This window comes from Akebia trifoliata, chromosome 4, assembly GCF_017979445.1.
Source record: "Akebia trifoliata isolate Shusen 1 chromosome 4, ASM1797944v1, whole genome shotgun sequence".
Lineage (NCBI taxonomy): Eukaryota > Viridiplantae > Streptophyta > Magnoliopsida > Ranunculales > Lardizabalaceae > Akebia > Akebia trifoliata.
The window spans coordinates 42502011-42522442 of NC_141378.1; the positions used below are offsets into that span (position 1 = coordinate 42502011).

The 20432-nt window shown below is 33.4% G+C and overlaps 1 protein-coding gene across 7 annotated transcripts; it reads right to left on the bottom strand.

Annotated features, from left to right (window-relative positions):
* Positions 1–420: 420 nt before the first annotated feature.
* LOC147405078 (uncharacterized) lies at positions 421–19474 on the bottom strand. Of its 7 annotated transcripts, none has more exons than XM_086441202.1 (8): positions 19315–19473; positions 7741–7797; positions 7555–7666; positions 5955–6058; positions 4963–5027; positions 3345–3436; positions 1316–1651; positions 421–1221 (listed from the first exon to the last, which is right to left on the bottom strand). In XM_086441202.1, exons 7-8 carry the CDS (start codon positions 1649–1651, stop codon positions 544–546), a joined length of 1014 nt encoding a protein of 337 aa, XP_086297328.1. In that variant the 5' UTR covers positions 3345–3436; positions 4963–5027; positions 5955–6058; positions 7555–7666; positions 7741–7797; positions 19315–19473; the 3' UTR covers positions 421–543. The 7 variants fall into 7 exon arrangements, with proteins under 7 accessions (XP_086297328.1, XP_086297327.1, XP_086297324.1 ...); XM_086441201.1 differs by adding an exon at positions 7884–8250 and having other exon boundaries at positions 7555–7797; XM_086441198.1 differs by having other exon boundaries at positions 7555–7797.
* Between the last annotated feature and the right edge of the window lie 958 nt (positions 19475–20432).

The window sequence follows — 20432 nt, forward strand, 5'->3', positions numbered from 1 at the left end:
GAGGCCTCAATTGAACAATCAATTCTAACTTATAATACACATTACGATAAATCAGAAACTGAAAAGTAGAGGCCTCAATTCTAACTAAATCATAACATGATATAATGTTGACAGATTAATAAAATCTTTGATTAAAAAAATGGAAGGAATTTCAAAAACAAAAGAGACATTACAGTAGAAGCAATCGCAACAGCAACCATTTTACTAACACTTGTGCCCAACACAAATCTTTCTCTTAGAACTACAGCTTCATTTACGTTATCTCTTGCCCGTTTAAGCCCATCTGTTATATATCGACTAACATGCAAAGGATAAATCTTTAGTATCTAGGGCATAGCTTGAATGAATTACACCCTAATTCAACTGAATACCAGAAATTTAGAATAAAATCAACATTAATCAAGTCATATCACAAAAATATCCCCGAAGTATTAATCAAGTCATATCACAAAAAACATCACCAAAGTATTAATTTAGTCATATCACAAAAGCATCTTCAAAGTATTAATCAAGTTACATCACAAAAAGTGTTAACAAACTAAATCAAAAATCTCCAGCACTATTTAACATTATCATCAAATATCGTAGACGCCTGTCAGCCGGATTACCAAAAAACGCCCTCATTCTTCCTGATTTTTCGACGAGGAAAGAGTAGGCACGATCAAGTAATTCTGAATCAATTCCTAACCTTACCAACTCATCAAAAACATCCTTCTCCGAGTAAACGCGTACTTGAGTTCTCTGAAGAATCTCATTTCTTTCACGAATGCCGCTTCTAAGAATTTCATTTCTTTCTCTAAGAATTTCATTTCCTTCTTTGATTGCAAATGCAATTTCTTTCATTGAATTCTCAATTCCCGAATAATTTATTGAAGATGATGCCTTTCTCTTCTTGGATTGTGAGGAAATTGCAGAGTTGTTAGAAACTAATTCATACGGAGTTGTTGGTCGACTTTCTTCATGCATATCATATGAACTTTTAAAGCCCTCCAAATAAATATCATCATTTATCATCATATGATCAATATCATCAATAAGGGCTTTACCACGCCCACCCACTTCCATCCCCCCACCTGTCTGCATCTCATCATTCCACTGCTTCACTTTTTCGAATACAGTTTCAGCACCTTGTCCTGTTGCTCTATCATTTCCAAAGAGTTTTGTTAGTTTTTCATAGTGAGGTAAAGGTGTATTCATCCACTTCTTTGCTTCAGGTTTTGCCTACAACAATAAAGAAAAAAAAATACTTTAAAACATTATTGCATATTAATTAGCAAATTAAAGGATATAGTTTAAATTAGTAATAAAATTTAACCTCAATCAAAGCCTTCCAAACTTCAGACTTAGCATCCATCATCTTTGTCCCTTGATTCCATGCAAAACCACTCAGGCCACCCTTGAAAATATCATAACACTCATTGAAGTTCTTTTTAATTGTTTTCATACGGTTCTTCACGAGTTGTTTATTAAATTCATATCCAAGCCTTTCATTCAATTCAAGTACAATTTTGTCATATGCCGTGGTTGTGAAAGTCCCATTAACTCTGTTTCCATTGTCATTCTGGTGAACAAATGCCTCAATGAGAACCGCATCCATTTGCTCATTCCATTTCCAAGCTTGTTCCTTATCTGTTTTGTAAGACCTGCTCATCTATAATATATACAGAAATAAATAATTATATTAATTAAGCAATAATTTGTAACATAGTAAGCTATTATGCAAATAAGATAATACATTTAAAACGTATATCCAATATCAAATAAATTCACAGTCAAAATTTAAATCAATACTTGAACATAGTCTTACAATACAATCATCAAACTGTAATTTTGCATGTAAAGAAAAAAAAAATTCAAACTTGATTCAGTACATAATCACTTCACATGGTAGCTACTATATTATCCCTTAGAATTGCTCTTAGTCTAGAGTCATCATCATCATTCTAATTGCGTGTCAATTGAGTAAGTGGGCTCTGTCGTGCTTTTTATAATAGGAAATATTTTTTTCAATATTCCAAAACATCTTTCAATTGCATTGCGTAAGGATGCATGTCGATAATTAAATCTCTCCAGGATTTTGTGGCGCATGTGTAGAATATTCTTTTTAAGTGGTAATGCACACCTCTGTAAGGTGCCATAAGCCCACTCCTAAGCATATATTCAGCATCAACAAGATAATATTTACCTATTAAGATTGAAAGTCATTACTACAATGATATTTTTAATTAGATAAAAGAAATTTATATTAATAGTTAAATAGATTACCGTTAGGGATTTTTAAATTATCTTCTCTTATTAGTGTATTTTTAATTATCCTTGAATCTGATGCAGTCACTTCCCATCCAAGTAAGACGTATGTGAATTTCAAGTTAAAAGTACATGCTGCCAATACATTATGTTGGATATTCCTTCATTCCACGATATTTTGGTGCATCTGTATTAGAAACTTTTACACGGATATGTGAGTAAGTTGACCAGAAGCTCGTCGAGTGTGAGTACGTTGACCAGAAGTTCGAAGTATATTGTATAGAGTTTCAAAAGCTTCAGGCCCTATCCGTATAATATTACGACATTTTTCATTAGTCCTAAGTTCGTTCATCAATTATTGTCTCACACACTCTTTCTAAATAGTTCGGCACCATAAAGCGATCCACAAAATTTCTATACTTAGACTGCTTAACCAAATAGGTAGCCACAAGACAAACCATGTGTGCAACAATACGACGCCTTCGATCTCATTCCAAAACGACATTACTCCAAATTTGACAACCATCAAAAAAATCTTTATCAAATGAATCATTCAATTCTTCATCTCTATCCATCTAGAAAGTACAACAATTACAATAGTAATTATAACAACTATGTAGTAATTAACCGTACACATATATGTCTACATTACAACACGAGAAATTTTTTAATCCATTTAGGTGAGGTGAATGGAGACAATCTATATGTTTATGCCCCTCTTTTAATAAAAATTAAAAGATGGTATATAATCAAAGAAAACCCAAAGAAAAAAAAAATCAAAATTCGATAACACCATCATGAATAAAGGCTATGCAAATATTTTGATTACTCAAATTCACAAAGGAGATCCCTTACACCAAAGGTCGCCAAATTCGATAATGCAAAGCATTAGACTATTGGATGGGTTTAGTCGGTTATGGTAAAATCATTATTTAAAGGAGAAGAGGTTTTATATTTAGCAATAAAAATGCAGCAAGCCCTCTTACTAATAAAGGGTATGACATTAGCAAAAATAGGAGTGGAAATAAGAACCAATTTATTAGATGAATTTTCTAATACACACTCAATGAAATATATAAATAAAAAAGAAAACTGACCTTTTCTGCTCGTTCAGGGATACTTTCAATAGGAAGTTGAGATGTAGGGGATTCCTTGAACTTCAAGTAGTTGTACACGACAACACAAAGAGCTGTAAAAAAAAAGTTTAAAATGTACATGTGAACCATTAATGAATATGTTTCATGTTATTCATATTTATGGAAAATTCACTTTTGGATTCAACAAAGCAACGTTTACTTCTTTTCCTTTTTTTTTTTTTTTTTGTTTGTTTTGGTTGTCTGAAATCTGAATGAAAATTCAAACACTAATCAAATTGTGCAAATTTATTCAATTGTTGCTAAGCTCTATGAGGTTCTGATTCTCAGAGTAAATGTAACAACAGTGTTTACAAGACCACACGTGATACTAGTAACATAACTCTGAACCCTAGTTCGGTGGTGTCACCAACAAGCCAACATGGTGACCCAAGTTATCAGATTATCTCATCCCAAAAAACCTAACTTTATAAAGCTACCCTTTTATATAAAAAAATTCTCACAAATTGAGCAAAAAAATAAAATTTAACTAAAGCTCCCAACCAGACAGAATAACATGCCCTACTGGTTGCCTCACATTATAAGTACCAAGTCTTACGTCTATTGTGAGAGTCAGGTACTTACTGTGTTATTTTTTATTATATTACATTGTAACACCTACTAAAATTTCTTCAAGATCTACCATATTGATGGCAGATGGTGATGTAATGATATTTATGAATAGTGGAACATTGGTCAAAAAGGAAATATATCATAACGGAAATTATAAGAAGTTTAAGGATTTTATTACAATCAAAAGATTTGGTAGCTCTACATATGTAAAGGTGGGAATTCACCCAAAAATATATAGGTCCAACATTGTCTTTACACCATCAATTTATTACATTATTTCTTGGGTGGTACCACAGAGATAGGCAACAACAATCATGGATACCTTTCCTCGAAGACATTCAGGTAAGAACTCTATGGTGTAAAAATTATTTGAGGCAATATCATTATTAACAAGTCATGCCAACTTTTAATTATGCTGCAAATGCAGGTGCAATGCAATTTTTCTATGCAATACCTTGGGTTAATCTTAGCTTGTGTTTTGGTGTGTAAAACAGACTATCGTGATCTTTGTAGTCAGGGGAGGAGTCTGTTGCACCACTTCCTAAATTAGTGAGAGCAGATTATGTCCCTAAAGCCATCAAGGTAGGGATGGATGGATAGATGAAATGGAAGAAATTTGAGGGGTTGTTTAAGTTTGATAAACTTAATGTCACATAATTGGTAGTAAATGACATTTTGCCATGTATTGCTGAAAGCAAGTAATTAGCAATCTTCACATCATAAAAATAAAATCTTAGCAATAAGTGTTTCTATAGAGATTGATGATTGACCAAAATCATTGGTGATTTTCATAAATCATAATGCACAAAGAAAATTTCCAAAATACAATGAAGTCTAGATCGTTGTTACATTTTTCAGATTCTATAAAGATATTTTAGTCTAAATTCACATTAATCACAATCCTTATTTTTAAGTAAACTTGAAAATGAAGTACAAAAGTAAAGGCATGTTTATTAAGAACCATATGGATTTGCCTCAAAATGACTTGGATAGAATTTCAAATACATACCTGAAACAAGTTTGAATCCAATCTAAATGACGAGTTGCTCTTCAATCCTTGACAATTTGAAAGAGCTGCAAACACACAAGTAAAGACAATCTTAAATATCAATGAACAAATTGAGTAGATAAACATGAAATAGAATCTGAGCTAGAAACCCAACAAGATGTTGAACATAGACCAAAATTGTAGACAAACAAATATTTAACCGAAGGTTCAAGACTGATAAACAAAGATCAAGACAATCAAATTATATCTAGAGGACCACTACACAAAATAAATATAGTTAACGTTTAACACTTGGAAGCTTAAAGAAATTAGATAATAATAAATAAATAAAAGACTAAATATGAAAAATATTAGGGCCTATAAGAATTAAAAAAACTGCAACAACCCCAAAGAAGAAGAATTTCAAGGAAATACACATCAAAAAACATCTTTAAAAAAAATCCAATAATTTGGTAACAAACCCCCCATCCCCATTACTTTACCCTACATCTTAAAGAAAGTTTAAAAATCAAAAAACAAAATAGGCATGTTATGTTGTATTGTTTGGGTAGTAAAAAAAATGATTAACCAATCTTAAGAGATAGTATTCCTCTTAACTAAATTAAAATATATGAGTGTTGATACAACAACTTGGGTTCAAACACTGATTTCACCCATTAATTACTAATCACAAATCTCGCTTACTTAACAAATAAAACAAAATTCAAAGAAATGTATACTTCACTTTTATAATAAAATAGAAAAATCAAATAAGATGTCATCCAAGTTAATGATGAGGGAATTATTGTTCTCTAAAGTCCTGCGATTTTTGTATTATAAGGAAGAAGTTCCAAATACACTAGAAGCTACACCATCTTTTTTTCTAAAGTATGCTTCATTTTATGGTAAGACACTAACACAGTCCCCACCACTGTTTATACTCATCCAAGAACAAAAAAAACAATTACAAAAGTAGGAGATAATCAGACATGTGATTGAAATGTCTAACCTACCTGTGCAAACAGTAACTAAGGCAAGAAGACAGCTAGCAATCCTGATGGTAACTTTGTGGCTCCAAATAGAAGCTCAGGTACGACAAGTTCAGCTCCCCTTTCACCTATTTAATCCAAAAAAATAAATATTAGCATTAGAAGCTACCAACCAAATGAAAACAAGATGGAATGACGCCTAGAATTCCACTATAATCGAAGAACTCGAATTTGACTCAGAAATAATTCAAACCTAACTAGAAACAAAGATGGATTAACACCTAGAATACCGGAAATAAATAATAAAATAAAATAAAATAAAAAATTGTTAAAAAAAATATCTAAAAATCGAAAGTGGAGAAAAAGATCTTACAATAAATTTAAACTTGAATTTGGATTAATTTCTTTTAGGCACTACAACAAATAAGAAATGTATTTTTCTGAATACACTAGAAATAACTTGAATTGTCTCCAAACTTATGAACCATTCTAAAGCAAGTAAGCAACACGGAAATAAGTAGAATGTCAAATCCAAAAAGCATTAATGAGCTCGAAGTTCACATCGTTGATATGTGTTGGTTGGGTTTCATGATCTGAGTCTGAAGTATAAAATCTATAAAAAGTTCAGAAGATAAAAACCCAACCTTATGTTTACAATCATTTACCCCGAAAAGACCAATCTGACAGGGAAGGTGCAATTATGATAACGCAACACTCGACACCTTATTTATGTAAAAGAAGAATAACACAAACTGATAAACATGGTTCACATTATATCATTGCAAGGCATAAAGGCTTTATTGTAGCAACCAAAGGCTCTTTTTGTCATGAGTCAATTCACATCATTGACTCAACTAAACAACCCAGATTGACTCTAGGAAAATTAAGGTTTTTCACAAGAATCAATTTAATTCAAAATGATGCAAATTAAATTTTCATAGAAAGACCACTTCCAAGGATTCTGTAAAATATTTTTTCTTAAGATCTATAGTAAGTCTTGAAAGATAAAAAACTAACAAGGATCAACAGATCTTAAAAATGAATAACTGCAACTGATATTGCAGCGTTGAAAGCTTCTATTTTATTAGCTCTAAAATTCCTCCCAAAATTAGTGATCTTTTATTTAGATCTCATCAGTTGTAGAGAGCCTTCACTGATACCAAATCAGCAATCTATTTTATTAAGCAAAACTCAAATCTCTAAACTACAAATTCCCAAATCAGCAATATATTTTATTAAGCAAAACCCAAATCTCCGATACCAAATCAGCAATCTATTTTATTAAGCAAAACCCAAATCTCTAAACTCTCAACTACAAATTTCCAACCACCAAACACTCATAAACCTCTAAAATCTACAAAAAAGAAATTCTAACCTAAATCAACAAACACGTTTTTAAGCACAACCTAGATTACCAAACACAATTTTGGGGAAAACCTAGATCACCTCAACTGGTATAGAAACACACAAATTTAAATAAAATGACTAAATTTCAAAACTTTCAAGAGCAAATGCAGCAAACCCAAACCATCAAAATGGGGAGAGAAAAGAATCATACTATTTGCTAATAATACTATTGGTTTTTTGAAAAAAACCAGAAGAAAGACAGAGAGAGAGAGAATACCTCAGGTCGTCTCCTAGTCGAGGTCGTCTCCGGAAAGATGAGGCTATCTGGTAGATAAAGACAGATCAACATGTCCTTGCTTCGAATATCAGATAAGAAGAGATTCTGACGTCTGAGATTGCGTGCCTTGCCCGGTCAGTTGATAGGGGAGCAAGAAGAAACGAAACTAGTTAGACCGGAGCTTACCGAAAGGCTAGTTTCCATCCATAAGCATTCGCAGGTACCTCGAGGGTCCGTAAGGAGCTGAGTTCATAAGAACGAAGAGGGTCAATGTAATATGAGCTGAGTTCTAAGGAACGAAGGGTCAATGTAATTGAGTCTCGACTTACTATGCCCGAGTGGGACTTTATAAACTTTATTGTTTCGATGGGCCTTTCCATCGGAATTAGCATTCTGATTGGGATCAGAGCCTCACGGCTTCGTGGTCTCACTCAAGAAAATTATGAAGAAAGGTTGACCGATCTCGCCCTTGATTCCTTGAAGGAACAAGTGGCAGATCGTCTTGAATCTTTATTTCAAGATAGGGGCATTGGTCTGCCTCATGGGAAAGGAAAGATGTCACGGCGCGCCTCCATATGGACTCGGGGGATATGCAATTCCTCCACAACATTTGGGTCGACCTCCTACTCGAGGTCGCCGCCTTCGTTCCTTCTCTCTAGGGTTTCCTTGTCTCCTTCGTAAGCATCTCTAAGGTTTCTGAAATTTGATTATAAGAATGTGTTTGTTTACTTGGAGTGTAACTAGTAATAGTTGGCCTGTCAATATCACGTTTCTTTAAAAATTTTGAAAATGATGAGGCCAAATTTGGAAAGAAAAATTTAGGGCCTGATCTTTACAGAAGCCAGCTCCAGCTCTAGAAGCTAGCTTCTAGAAGAAGCAGAAGCCAAGAGCCTGAAAAGCCATATTTAGCAAAAGCTTATTCATTACAGAAACACAGAAGTTAGAAAAGCCTATTCATTTTACAGCTTTTTATTGTTGGATTCTGGTAAAATGACCAGAATACAATAAATATATAATTACACTAATATATATATATATATATATATCTTAAAAATGGACATGTGAAATTTTCCTAATAAATAAAATACCTGCATAATACACAATCTAATATCCACATAATGGACATGTTTAAACTAAGGTTACATTCAAACCCATAGAACATACAAAGTATGATAAAACTGCAAATACCCAAAAACGTGCATGCACTATGAGGTTGCCATGGACTGATGAGATAGTACTGGAAATTTGCATATGATTATGAGTGAATAAGTGCACTATTAACAATACCTCTCAAGCAAAGTCCATCCTAATGGATTCCAAAAGCCAATGAGCATGCCAAACACTAAAAAAAGAAGAAAAAAAAAATAGAATAACTACTCCATCTTTCTTGATTATGGATTTCACTTATAAAAAACAAAGAAGGGCATTTTACTTTTGTAGTATTTTGAGAGATAAGATTGAGTTCTGTAAGTTTAATAGAGTGATGGACTAATGGCAATGGTTTTCATAATTGGCCAGAGATACTTCAGCTCATCAAGTCACAAAACTTGAACCATGCTGACAATCCCATGTAAGACATTTTTGTTTTCATTTCTATTATAAACAAGTAACACAACTTATCAAAAGAAAACATACACATACAACACATGCAATACACTCATTCATTCGGAAATACTCATAAAAACTAGGCACAAAATTCTCCATTCTTTTTTACTAGAAATTCAAAATATTCTTTGAATAAAGGACTACCCGATTAAATTGGTGAATCAGCGAATCAATAAGATATTTGTTGATTAATCATTAAATATGACAAACATTTTTACCCTTCACCCTCAAATTTTATGTTCATTCAATAACAAAATCTCAAGAACAAGATAGGGTTTTTAGGGAGGTTGAAAATGATGGGTTTTGGTAAGAAACCGAAAAACATTACTCATATCCCCTGGCAAAATGTTTACGAAACTTTCCCAAATTTATCAGAATTGTGTTTAATGATTTAATAAAGCCAATAATACCCTTTAATTTCCTCTTCTACCCCTTTTCCAATAATACCACGCCAACTTTGTTGTTTTTCCTCTTTTACCCCCTTAACCCCAAAGTGCGGGCAAACTCTATTACAATGATAAACAACAATATGGATTGTAAAAATGAAAATACTAAGGTTCTACCACATGACATAGGTATTAGAGAGCCAAACAACCAAAGCAACTATATTCTTAATCAAAATTAGAATAATATCACATTAACTGCAAAAATCTTAATATTTATTATATAAATAATGTTGATATAAATAAATAATTGAAAATTAGAAATATAACTACGTATTACAAAATATTTACACAAGGTGTTTTCTTTTCAGAATCACATATTCCCAAATCCCCTCCATCAACCAATAAACAAGATGCATTTACAAAGGCAGAAGGAAATGATTGAGAATCTTTACATGGGGAAGGTAATGACTCAGGGTCCCATAACACTAAATAGAAAGTTGATTATCTTCTTCCAAGGAGAATTGACAATATATTGTTTTCATTCAACATATCATCTATGAACGCTTTCTTTAATAGTAGCTCTCTTTCTTCCTTTTGGCGATCTCTCAGACGAGAACTTTGTGCCCCTGGAAGTAAGGCTTTAGGTACTCTGGCATTCAAATAATTCCAGCAAATTCAAACTGGAGAAAAAATTAGGTGCCCACTTTAATAAGTTTGGACACCAAAAGAAAAGAAGTAATCCACAGAAGCTTATAAGAAGAATAAATGCATGCGAGACATCCTTCAGAAAATTAAATAAAAGGTAGGCTTATGCTCAATGTATAGAGCATGTGAAATCAAGACTGAGCCATCGAGAGAAATGCACACACTATTTATTAGGCATTTAAAATACTAGACTGCCCATTTGACAGATTATCCTCCTATTGGCCATGTAGATAGTGTCATTGCTAGGTCATTCCTATATCCTACCATATGATAATCCTTCCCCACTAAATTGCAACAATTTTAAATAAAAAACAGTTGAATAGAAAAAAAGAAAGAAAGAAAGAAATATGCATCTCTTTACCACATGGAAGAGTCCAAGTGGGCTGAAACTCATGGAATAGCTAAGTTGGGACTACGGATCTCCAAGGGCATGCCACATTAATTTTCGTATGTGAAGAAAACCCTACCACATGGAAAACACCCTACAAACCCGTTCCATTATTGAATTTGGGAATTGGAATCAATGTTTCCAGAGGTGCTGGTTACACCTCAAAGCTCGCCTCTAGGCGAGGCTCTTATAAAATATTTTGAGGCTTTAAGGAAAGGCCCCCCTCCCCAATCATACCTTACTCAAAGAGGAGTTGAAAAGGTTTACGCCTTAGGGGATATTCACACATTTTTGGCTCCTTTCATCTAAGGCGTGATGTATTGCATTTCTTCCTCTTTTTCCCCTATATTTTTGTAGTATCATTAATAGTTTTTATATTTATAAAATTATTCTTGTTATGAGATTCAATTTATATGTAGTCTTTTTTCTTCCTTGTTACTTTCTCTGTATTGAACTCATGCCTCTGCTACTCTTAGTATTAGGTGATGTTATGCTTTTTTAGTTAGAGTGGTTATAAAGTATGAAACTAAGGATATGATACAATTTTATTTGATTTTAATGAATTTGGAATTTTGGATTTTAAACTTCAAATCCTAACTTTGTCACTATAATAAGAACCTGCCAAATGGAGAGATTACATCAATGAGATACGCACTTCTCACAACCAGCTGGAAGAATGGTTAACGCTTGATCTCCACTATTATCAAGGAATATCATGTCAGTCATTCATTTCATCGAACATATAGATAGTAGACACAGAGGGGAAATGAGAGAAAATATGAATTAAACAAATGGGGTAATCTCATATTGGAAATCTAGAAATATAACGCATTAACAGATCCAAATATTTTGGCATATTGGTTTGGCTACATATCCTTTCCACTAATCTGTCATCGCATCTGACATATCCATCAAAATATGAAATTAACCAAAATACAAACTAATAATTAACCAAATAAAAAATCGATACCTTAAATATGAACTCTTCAAAATTATAAACAATCAATCAACCAAACAAGATCCAAGAACTCCCAAACCTGATTCCTAAATTAACTTGTAAAAAAAAAAAACTAAAATTACATCACACACAAAACTCTTCAAAATCAGAAAAGAAAAAAATTTAATTAAACAAATAACCACCAAACAAAATGGGAAATAAAATTCCATATCTGAATCCCAAGTTGCAATCCTAAATAAAACCACCCTTCAAAATACTCATTCAACACTAAACCTCAACATAAAATTCCGAGACATAAAAAATCGATACCTTAATTGGTTGTTAATGGCAGAAAGCAAGGGGACGAGATCTGTCTTCTGCCGTTAGGGCTTTCCATTTGGTTAGTTGTGAGGAAAAGATGAGAGAGAGAAGGAAGGGATCTTTGCAACAGAGGGAAAGATGAGAGAGGCGAGCTACTACAGTCGATCGACGAACTTGCAGGAGATGAAGATGAGAAACGTAAATCGTTTCTCGATTTCTTATAACATGAGGGAAAGATAAGAGAGGGAAGAAGGGATCTTGACTGCCGATCGTTTGTGCGAGGCTTTTGCAGTAGATGAAGATGAAAGAGGCGAGAAGGTTGCCCACAGTCGATCGATTTAGGTTATATTTTGGTTGGAAATTCAATTAAAGGTTGTAGGCATTTAAGTAATTGTAATTGAACTGTTTTTTCTGTAAATGGCTTCACATAAGAGCCTTACCAAGAAGCGCGCACGAGACGTCTCTGAAAAAGAGCTCTTTTTTAGCTTTTTTTTTAAATCTGTTGGCGTGAAACGAATGTAAATGATCAGAGGCTTTTTAGCTTAAAAGCCAAAAAAGTAAAAAAAACGGGCTTCAAAATCACAAGCGAACAGCCCCTTATTCTCTTCCCTCCTCGTCTCTCCATTTTTGGAGATAACAAAATTTCCTGTTTTTTTCCCTTCTCTTCCCTCCATTTTTCTTCTCGTCTCTCCCCACTTAACAATCCAAACAGGAGAAAGGAAGAGAAAATTGCATATTTTCTCTTCCCTTCCCTTCTCTTCTTTCAATTCAAATAGACCGTAAAGAGCAACGGTAGCCATGTTTCTTCCCTTGCCAACTTCATCATCCCTCAACTGAGGGTCTACACATTAGGGGACCTCCCACTCCACTTCATGAAAAGTAGTTATACCTCACTTACATCTTTGGCAGGATCCCCATTAATTTGGAGTAAGTTATTTACGATCTTTGGCTCACATTGATCTTTCTCATAGGGTCTGTCTCCTATGACAAAATGAAATGGTCAAGAGATTGTTACAGAACAAATTGATCTTGACCATGAACTCCATCCTTGCTCAAACTTAGGTTCTCCACCAGAGTTTCAATAATGGTACGACCTTGCATATACTAGTTTTTGCCTCCAAAAACCAAGACAAAGTAGTGTCCAGTTTAATCACCTAAACCCTTAAATCACGAATTTCAGCATTCACTACATCCATCTTTTTAAATGCGCCATAAGGGTAAGAAAAATCTTACCTTGTCCTTCTTGAAACATCCATGCAAAAGGTCGAGAACTAACCTCCCAACTTGACTGAATGTATGTCTCAAATGATCTCAAGGACGATGAAGATCCCTAAAATAGTGATTACGTGCACACTAAGCAATGAGAATCTTATGTTGCAGGGAAATTGTATGCTAAGGAAATCTAACAAAGAAGATACATGACTGCTAACCATTGACACATGGCAAAACATGCATTGGACAACTCTGATAATATCAAATCTCTTGGAAGTGAAAAGTGATGATTGCGATTTGATAAGAAAAATTGATTCTAACAAGATAAAAAAAGATATAATTAGGGCAATCTCTATATATAAATAATAATAAATAAAAAAAAGGAAAGCTTTGAAGGCAAATGTATGCACTTTTCTATCTAAAACCCAATTACTTTGTCAAAATTACAACTGACTTGATTGTCAGAATGTAATCATAGGATCCACAGAAAGGAGAAGTGAACGTAAATCTTAAAAAGAGAAAGAAGTCGATTCAACCAATTACAGACAAGAAATACATACCCATAATAACAATAATAATTGATAATAAGATTTGTATGTATGTACATATTTTGATTTTTTTAATGTTTAAAGCACATGTACATTGATTTTAAATGCCTCGACTAGTCAAACCCTAAATGCATTGTGTTGTTGTGCTAAAGTAATCACTTTTGTACTAGCACACGCCTAGGCCTTGATTAAGTGCTAGAAGTCACAGCTAGACAAAGCTTTGACTAAGTTACAATGGAGAATAATTTATAAAAATCCAATGCTTAAAATGGAATTAATAAAATTCTCAATAACATACATCTATCATTTTTTCTTTTTTTTGACAGGTAAATGCTTGGTTAGTACAAGAATATTCTTAATTGTTAATAGTTAGCAAGAAGTATGGGTTCCAAGGGTTTGAACTTAGGACCTGGGAACAACCTCCACAAGTCTTACCACTTGGCCAAGTGACACTTCTTTACATCTATCCAACTTCAATACTATTAAAGCTCCTAGAAATTTTGAATAACCAACCTTCCTCTTGTTGTCACTTTCCAGATAATATCCCATTCAACAAAATGAACCTTTGTGACATACCATTTCGCTTCTATAAAAAAAATCCATCTAATATCCAACAACTTCACCCACTCATCAACCTATATCACCACAAAATAAATTAATGCCTCCAATTGCACAGTAACACAAGAAAACTCATCAAAGGTGGTTAGGCCTTTAAGTTGAACTCCCAAATTAATATTACGATATAATCTCCACCGCTTCAATATGCTGCAACTATTATGATACAATCTCCACCACTTCAGTAATGATTGAAATTCAATAGGTCTGTTTCGTTTTTAGTTGTTTTGATTTTGAATCTATAAAGTATCTTATCCTAGTTTGCGTTCATACTTAAATAACTGGGGTTACTTAATTTATTTTGGAGTCCGTAAATATGGGACAATTTCGAAAGCATTAGATCATAGCAACACATTGAATAAACATGCATGTAATACACCAAACCACTATTGGTGTATATTGCTAAAATAGGAAAGGTGTATCTAATGATCAATGAGAATATTAAGGAGTCTCAAATTAGGAAATTTTAATTATTTAGGTCATTAGGATCTTTCTAATTAAGCGCGCTTTCCATATTTGTGGTTATGCAATTTTCTATACAAAATAATTTTGGCTCTCATAATCACATCTAGCATCAATATAATTTATACCATTTGAAGAAATAACTTCTATTAAATTAGATGATCAATACATGAGCCCTAGTAAGGTTTTTATTGATAAATTACACAAACCAAAATATAGAAGCAATCATAATTAGAAAGATTTTATAGATCCTAATTATTATAATTAATTGACACTTCCTAATTATAAAACACTAAGATACTACTAACCATAGAATTCCTTCCTAATCTCAACCATAACTTTCTATTTATGATGAGATACACTAATGATTCGATGCATCTCATACATCGTACTGCAATACTTCATGTGCTTTATTATCTCTATTACCCACCCACAATAGCATGGTCTTTTGAAAAAGGAACATGCAATGTTATCAAATAGCATATGCGACCAGCATATGCTGTGCGAAATCACATATGACATATGCGGTCGCATATTGCACAAAATATTTTTTATTTCAAAAAAATAAATAAAAATAGTAAAAAATAAGAATAAAAGGGAGGAAATATTAAAAAAAACAGAAAAATATAAGAAAATAAAAACAAACCTATAACAATATATTTGAATTTTGGATAGCACTTATTTTTCAAATTGAATAAAATTGATTACATTTAATCATTTAGTAATAAGAATAAAAAAACTCAAGAAGCTAAATAGACAATAATATATAAACTATTCATGATACGAAGGTGGCCTTCTTTAATTATCAAGTTTTAGTCTTCGATAATTAAAGTGGATTTGCTTTAATAGTTTAGTCATTAGATACTATGATCTTATGTTAGAATGCATAAACTCAATATTTTAAAAAAATAAAGTAAAAATAAGATTTAAAAAGAATATATGCGAGTGAAAGAATAAAAGAAATAACTTAGAACAATGCATGAATAGGGGGTGGAAATAGGGTAGTTTTAGGAGAAGATAGATTAAAAAAAACTTGAATTTAATGCTCCAATTATCAAATCATTGCCTATTGGAGTAATATGCCATCACATACTGTATATGTCATTGCATATTACAATATGTGATCGTATACTTTTGCATGCCATGGCATAATGAACTAGAAACCCTAAATCGCATGTGCCATGATGGCATAGGCGATTTACTCATAGAAAATAGCATACACGGTCGCATTTGACAACACTGGGAACAAGTGATTGGTCTATAGATCACAATCCTTTAGATGTTTACAATAATCTTGATGATCACAATGGATTCTCAAGATCCATACACTCGGAAGGATTAAGTCTTCTTCAATCAATGCCAAACTGTGACACTAGTGTGGTGCTTGCAAAATAAACTTTGGCAATCAAAGCAGCAACAAAATAGTTGCAAAACACATTCAAAACTAAATTAAATGAGTTCAAAAATAATAAATGAACTTCAGTACCATTCCTTGTCTTTTTTTTTACATAAGAAAAAACTTTATTGCAAAGAGGAAAAGAATCATGTGGTGATTGTAGGACAACTCTCACTTTAGCTACTAGCTAGACTACGAACTCGAGACACAGCTCATAGCTAAGGACAGTCTCCTAACTCAGAGCTCAGTAGCTCGTAAGGAACGTTACCCCCCTAGCCCCCTCGGGGGGGACTTCGAACTCACCTATCGGCATACACCGAACTTTTACTTGTATCTTTATGCCTAGTTTTTGCCTAGATCCTTGAGTTTGTTGGAGGCATGTGTGTCCCTATAGGTTTCCATATGGAGGTATTAGAATTTAACTGAGAAAGAGTTGTTTGATAAATAAATGCACTTTGAACAACTAATTTTGACCGGGGTAAGATATAAAAAAGCGTTGATGCACCTAGACTGACCAATTAATATTGACCAAGGTAATTAATATTGACCAGGTAAGGTAATTTAGGAACTAGAGGCACTTTTACCAACTAATCACTCTTCCATCTTCATATTTAGGTCTTCCCTTGGGTGTCATGTATTGAAGCAAACCGAGTTGGGGCACAATCATTGACCACATTTGGAGAAGAATAGGCTTTTGGAAACCAAAATACTTATCAAAAAGAGAGAAAGTGAAATTGATAAAAAGCACCTTATCAAGCATCCCTATTTATTTCTTATCTAATTTCGTCATGCCCAAAAGTGTCGAAATGTGTATAGAAAAGATGATTTGCAGGTTTTTGTGGAATGACAAGGAAGGTAATAAGAAATTTCACCTTATTAAATGAAATCAGATATGTCTACCAAGTGAAAATGATGTTCTTGGGATAAGTAAAATTAGGGTGATGAATAAGGATTTGTTAGGAAAATGATTGTGGGGATTTGGGGACAAAAACTGTTGTCTTTGAAAGGTCATTAAAAGAAAATATGGTATGGGTCAATTTGGATGGGAGGTCTCCTCAGCTCAATTTGCTTATGGCACAACCTTTGGAGGGGGATTAGCAAGGTCTTGCTGGAGTTTTGTGAAAGAATTGCCTCAAAGTCGGGAAAGGAAATAGGGTCAAATTCTAGGAAGACCACTAGTGCGGAATCCTCCTCCTCATCTCTCAATTCCTAAATTTATTTGCATTATCTTAGAAAAAAGAAGCTTTGAAGCTCCTATTAAAGATTCCAGAATTCATTATGTGGAACAAACCTCTTAGGACCTTGGTTCAGAAGAAGCTTTAATGATCAGAAAGGTGGGAATCTCATTAATTATATTTCTCATATTCATATTGACTCTTCGTCAATGGATTCTCGATGTTGGTAAATTAACAAAGAAAAAGTGTTCTCCGTTAAATCTTTTTATCCATCGATGCCCCCCCCCCCCCCCCTCCCCCTCTCTCTCAATTCTCTTCCTTCCCACTCATTGCCATATGGGGTCCACAAGTTCCATAACAAAAATTCTTTTTTATCTCAACTATAACAATTGGAAAAATTCTCACAACGGACAACATCATTTCAAGAGGTTTTCCTTTCACAAACTACTATTTTTTATATTCTTGAATGGTGAAGGTCAAGGGGTGATGGTCATGGTGGATTTTCAACATGATGACGATGACAATGCCTATAGTAAACAATGATTGGACAAAATTGCAGTGGTCATTGAAGTTGAGATGGTGGTTGTGGCATGCACTATCGATGGTGTTACGTGTGTTAAGTGTGATGACGATTGGTAATGAATAATGGTTAGTAATGCGGTAGGCTTGACGAGTGGCAATGGCAGCACTAGATGTAATCAAGAACTAGGACTTGGTCAAAGGAATAGTAGCTCAAATACCATGAAGAGAAGGTGAATTTTGTTCAAACTTGATAGTGATACAAGAACCCTAGTAAGGTTTAAATAAAAGATCACGTGACTCTAAAAATATGCAATTAACCTAGACATTCCCATGGTTTAAAATCTCGTTTCGATTCGATTTTTTCAAAAACTGAAACATTTGATACATTAGTTTAAGGTTTGAAAAAAAGTCTTTTTCAAAAACTGTAACATTGGGTGTCTGAAATATTTATCAAAATAAGGGGTTTTATTTAAAGAATTCAGTCTTCCAGAAGAGACCAAGTTCAAGGGCACATCTTCATTCATAATCGTCGTCGTTTCTTTAGAAAATCAAGGAAAAAAGAAAGAAAGAAATAACGGAAGAAGAAGAAGCTCAATCTTCCAAAGTAGCTTGATCTAGTGGTAACTCTTCCTCCCTCCCTTCTTCTCCTCTCCCCTCTCCCTCTCCCTTTCCTTCTTCTACTCTGATTTCCCAGTGAAATCACCGAAACATTCAATATTTCATTTTCTAGTGTTGTTTCGTCTCTGGATGCTGGAAAACAGACACGTTTCATAAGAAACATTACGAAACGAAATGAAATTCTGAACCATTTACATTCCTAATAAGAATATCCTAATTGATTGACTAATGAAGATGCCAGCTAGCTTTGTAAAATTTATGGGTGATGATGCCATTGACCTGAGTTCAATTCCCGCTATCATTGTGTTCTTGATCTCATTAGAAACAGCCTAACCTCCAAAAAACTAAATCCTAATTGATATTCTAGTTTATACTTACCATAATTAGAAATTGTAATATTCTTATAAATATTTTATATCACCAACACTTGCCATATCTGATGAAATATAAAATGTAGCGATTCAATGTATCTCATACTGGTTTTCGAGGTCCCCAATCCCTCCAAGGGATCGATTTTCTTCTCTAATTCATCTTTATTATTATTATTATTATTATTATTATTATTTTAATTTAGGTTTAAACCATGTGATCCAACCTGATAGTATCCAATTCATTTATTGTTGATTTACAAAATTCTTCTTCAGATGGTTAATCAAATCTAGGAACCTCAAGAGATTTAAACAAAACATCAAACTAAGGTTTTGACTATTACGCTCAAGCAGACAAGAGAATTAACATCAATTGGATCAGTAATCAGAAACTAAAATCAATCAAAGATCGAATCAAGTGGTTTTGCCTGATCTAGGTTTTTCCATAAAACCATTGAAAAATCTGTAAAAAAAATTCATCCAGAAATCAAAGAGACCTTACAATGTGATCGTACTGTCGAGGATCTAAGTCCACCGCTCCCCTTCAAAATTTAGCTAATTGTGAGGGTTGTGGGTTTAGCAGAGATCAAAGGAGACCTCTCTCTCTCTCTCTCTCTCTCGCTCTCTCAGACACGCATTCGAGGTAAACTCTACAACTTAAGCCCGTCTTTTCGAAGTTCGAAGTTCGAAGTTCGAACTGATAGGCCCTTGACATTAGTCTTTACTCATAGACTAATTGAAACTGACCTATATACCCTCGGCTTCCATATGTCGTTGGTCTTTTCTCCTAGGCTAATTGTAAATGACCTATAGACCCTCATCTTCAAACTAAGAGACTTTCCATCAATATAACCGTTGGGATGTTAACATGGTTTTAAAACTCATTTTGACGTCTCATCTCCTCTCGTCCGTGAACGAGAGATCTAGTTGTCTCATTAACAATGAGACAAATCGGATTAACTTTGAGAAATGCCAAATTTGAAATGACTTGTCTATCTCTCTCATTGGTGGATAATACAAGAAAAATTAGACGATTTGTCTCAATCTCAAATGAGATTTAAAACCATGAATGTTACGGATTCCCAAGAAAAAAGTATACCTAGAAAAAAGTGTGTTAATCCCTAAAATAATAATATTAATCTCAAGGAAATCTATATTTTTCCTCAAATCCTAACAATCATGTCAATGGAGAGCCTCAACCGTGGGATGAGACTAGAAAAAAGTCCTTCAAACTAGTGACCAAAATTTCTCTTCCCAAAAACCAGTGGTCTTCAACAGTTGTGGTAAATTATTATTTTTTACTCTATTTAACCTTATCTTCAATTTGGAACCTCGTCTTAACATTATGTATCACGTAGAAAACCAGTGATTTTTCTATCCCATACTTCAAAAATCCTATTTTATTCTAGACATCTAGCATCAATGTTTTAGATAAATAGTTTAGATAATCTTATGTTTTCAAGCCGATGAAATACCCCCACTATGATTTCATGAAGATTGCAGATTTCTTCTATTTTCAATCCCTTGACCTTGACCTTGATCTTCTTTCATAAACTATGAAAAAGTGACCTCGACACCCTTATAATCAAATCTTCGTCATGACTTTATTCAAGAACTTTA

Excerpts from the sequence above, each read along its gene's own strand:
- LOC147405078 (XM_086441199.1), bottom strand. The coding sequence starts at position 1,651 with ATGAGCAGGTCTTACAAAACAGATAAGGAACAAGCTTGGAAATGGAAT. Across the intron at positions 1,222-1,315 it reads TTTGGAAGGCTTTGATTGAG|GCAAAACCTGAAGCAAAGAA; the intron begins GTTAAATTTTAT and ends TTATTGTTGTAG.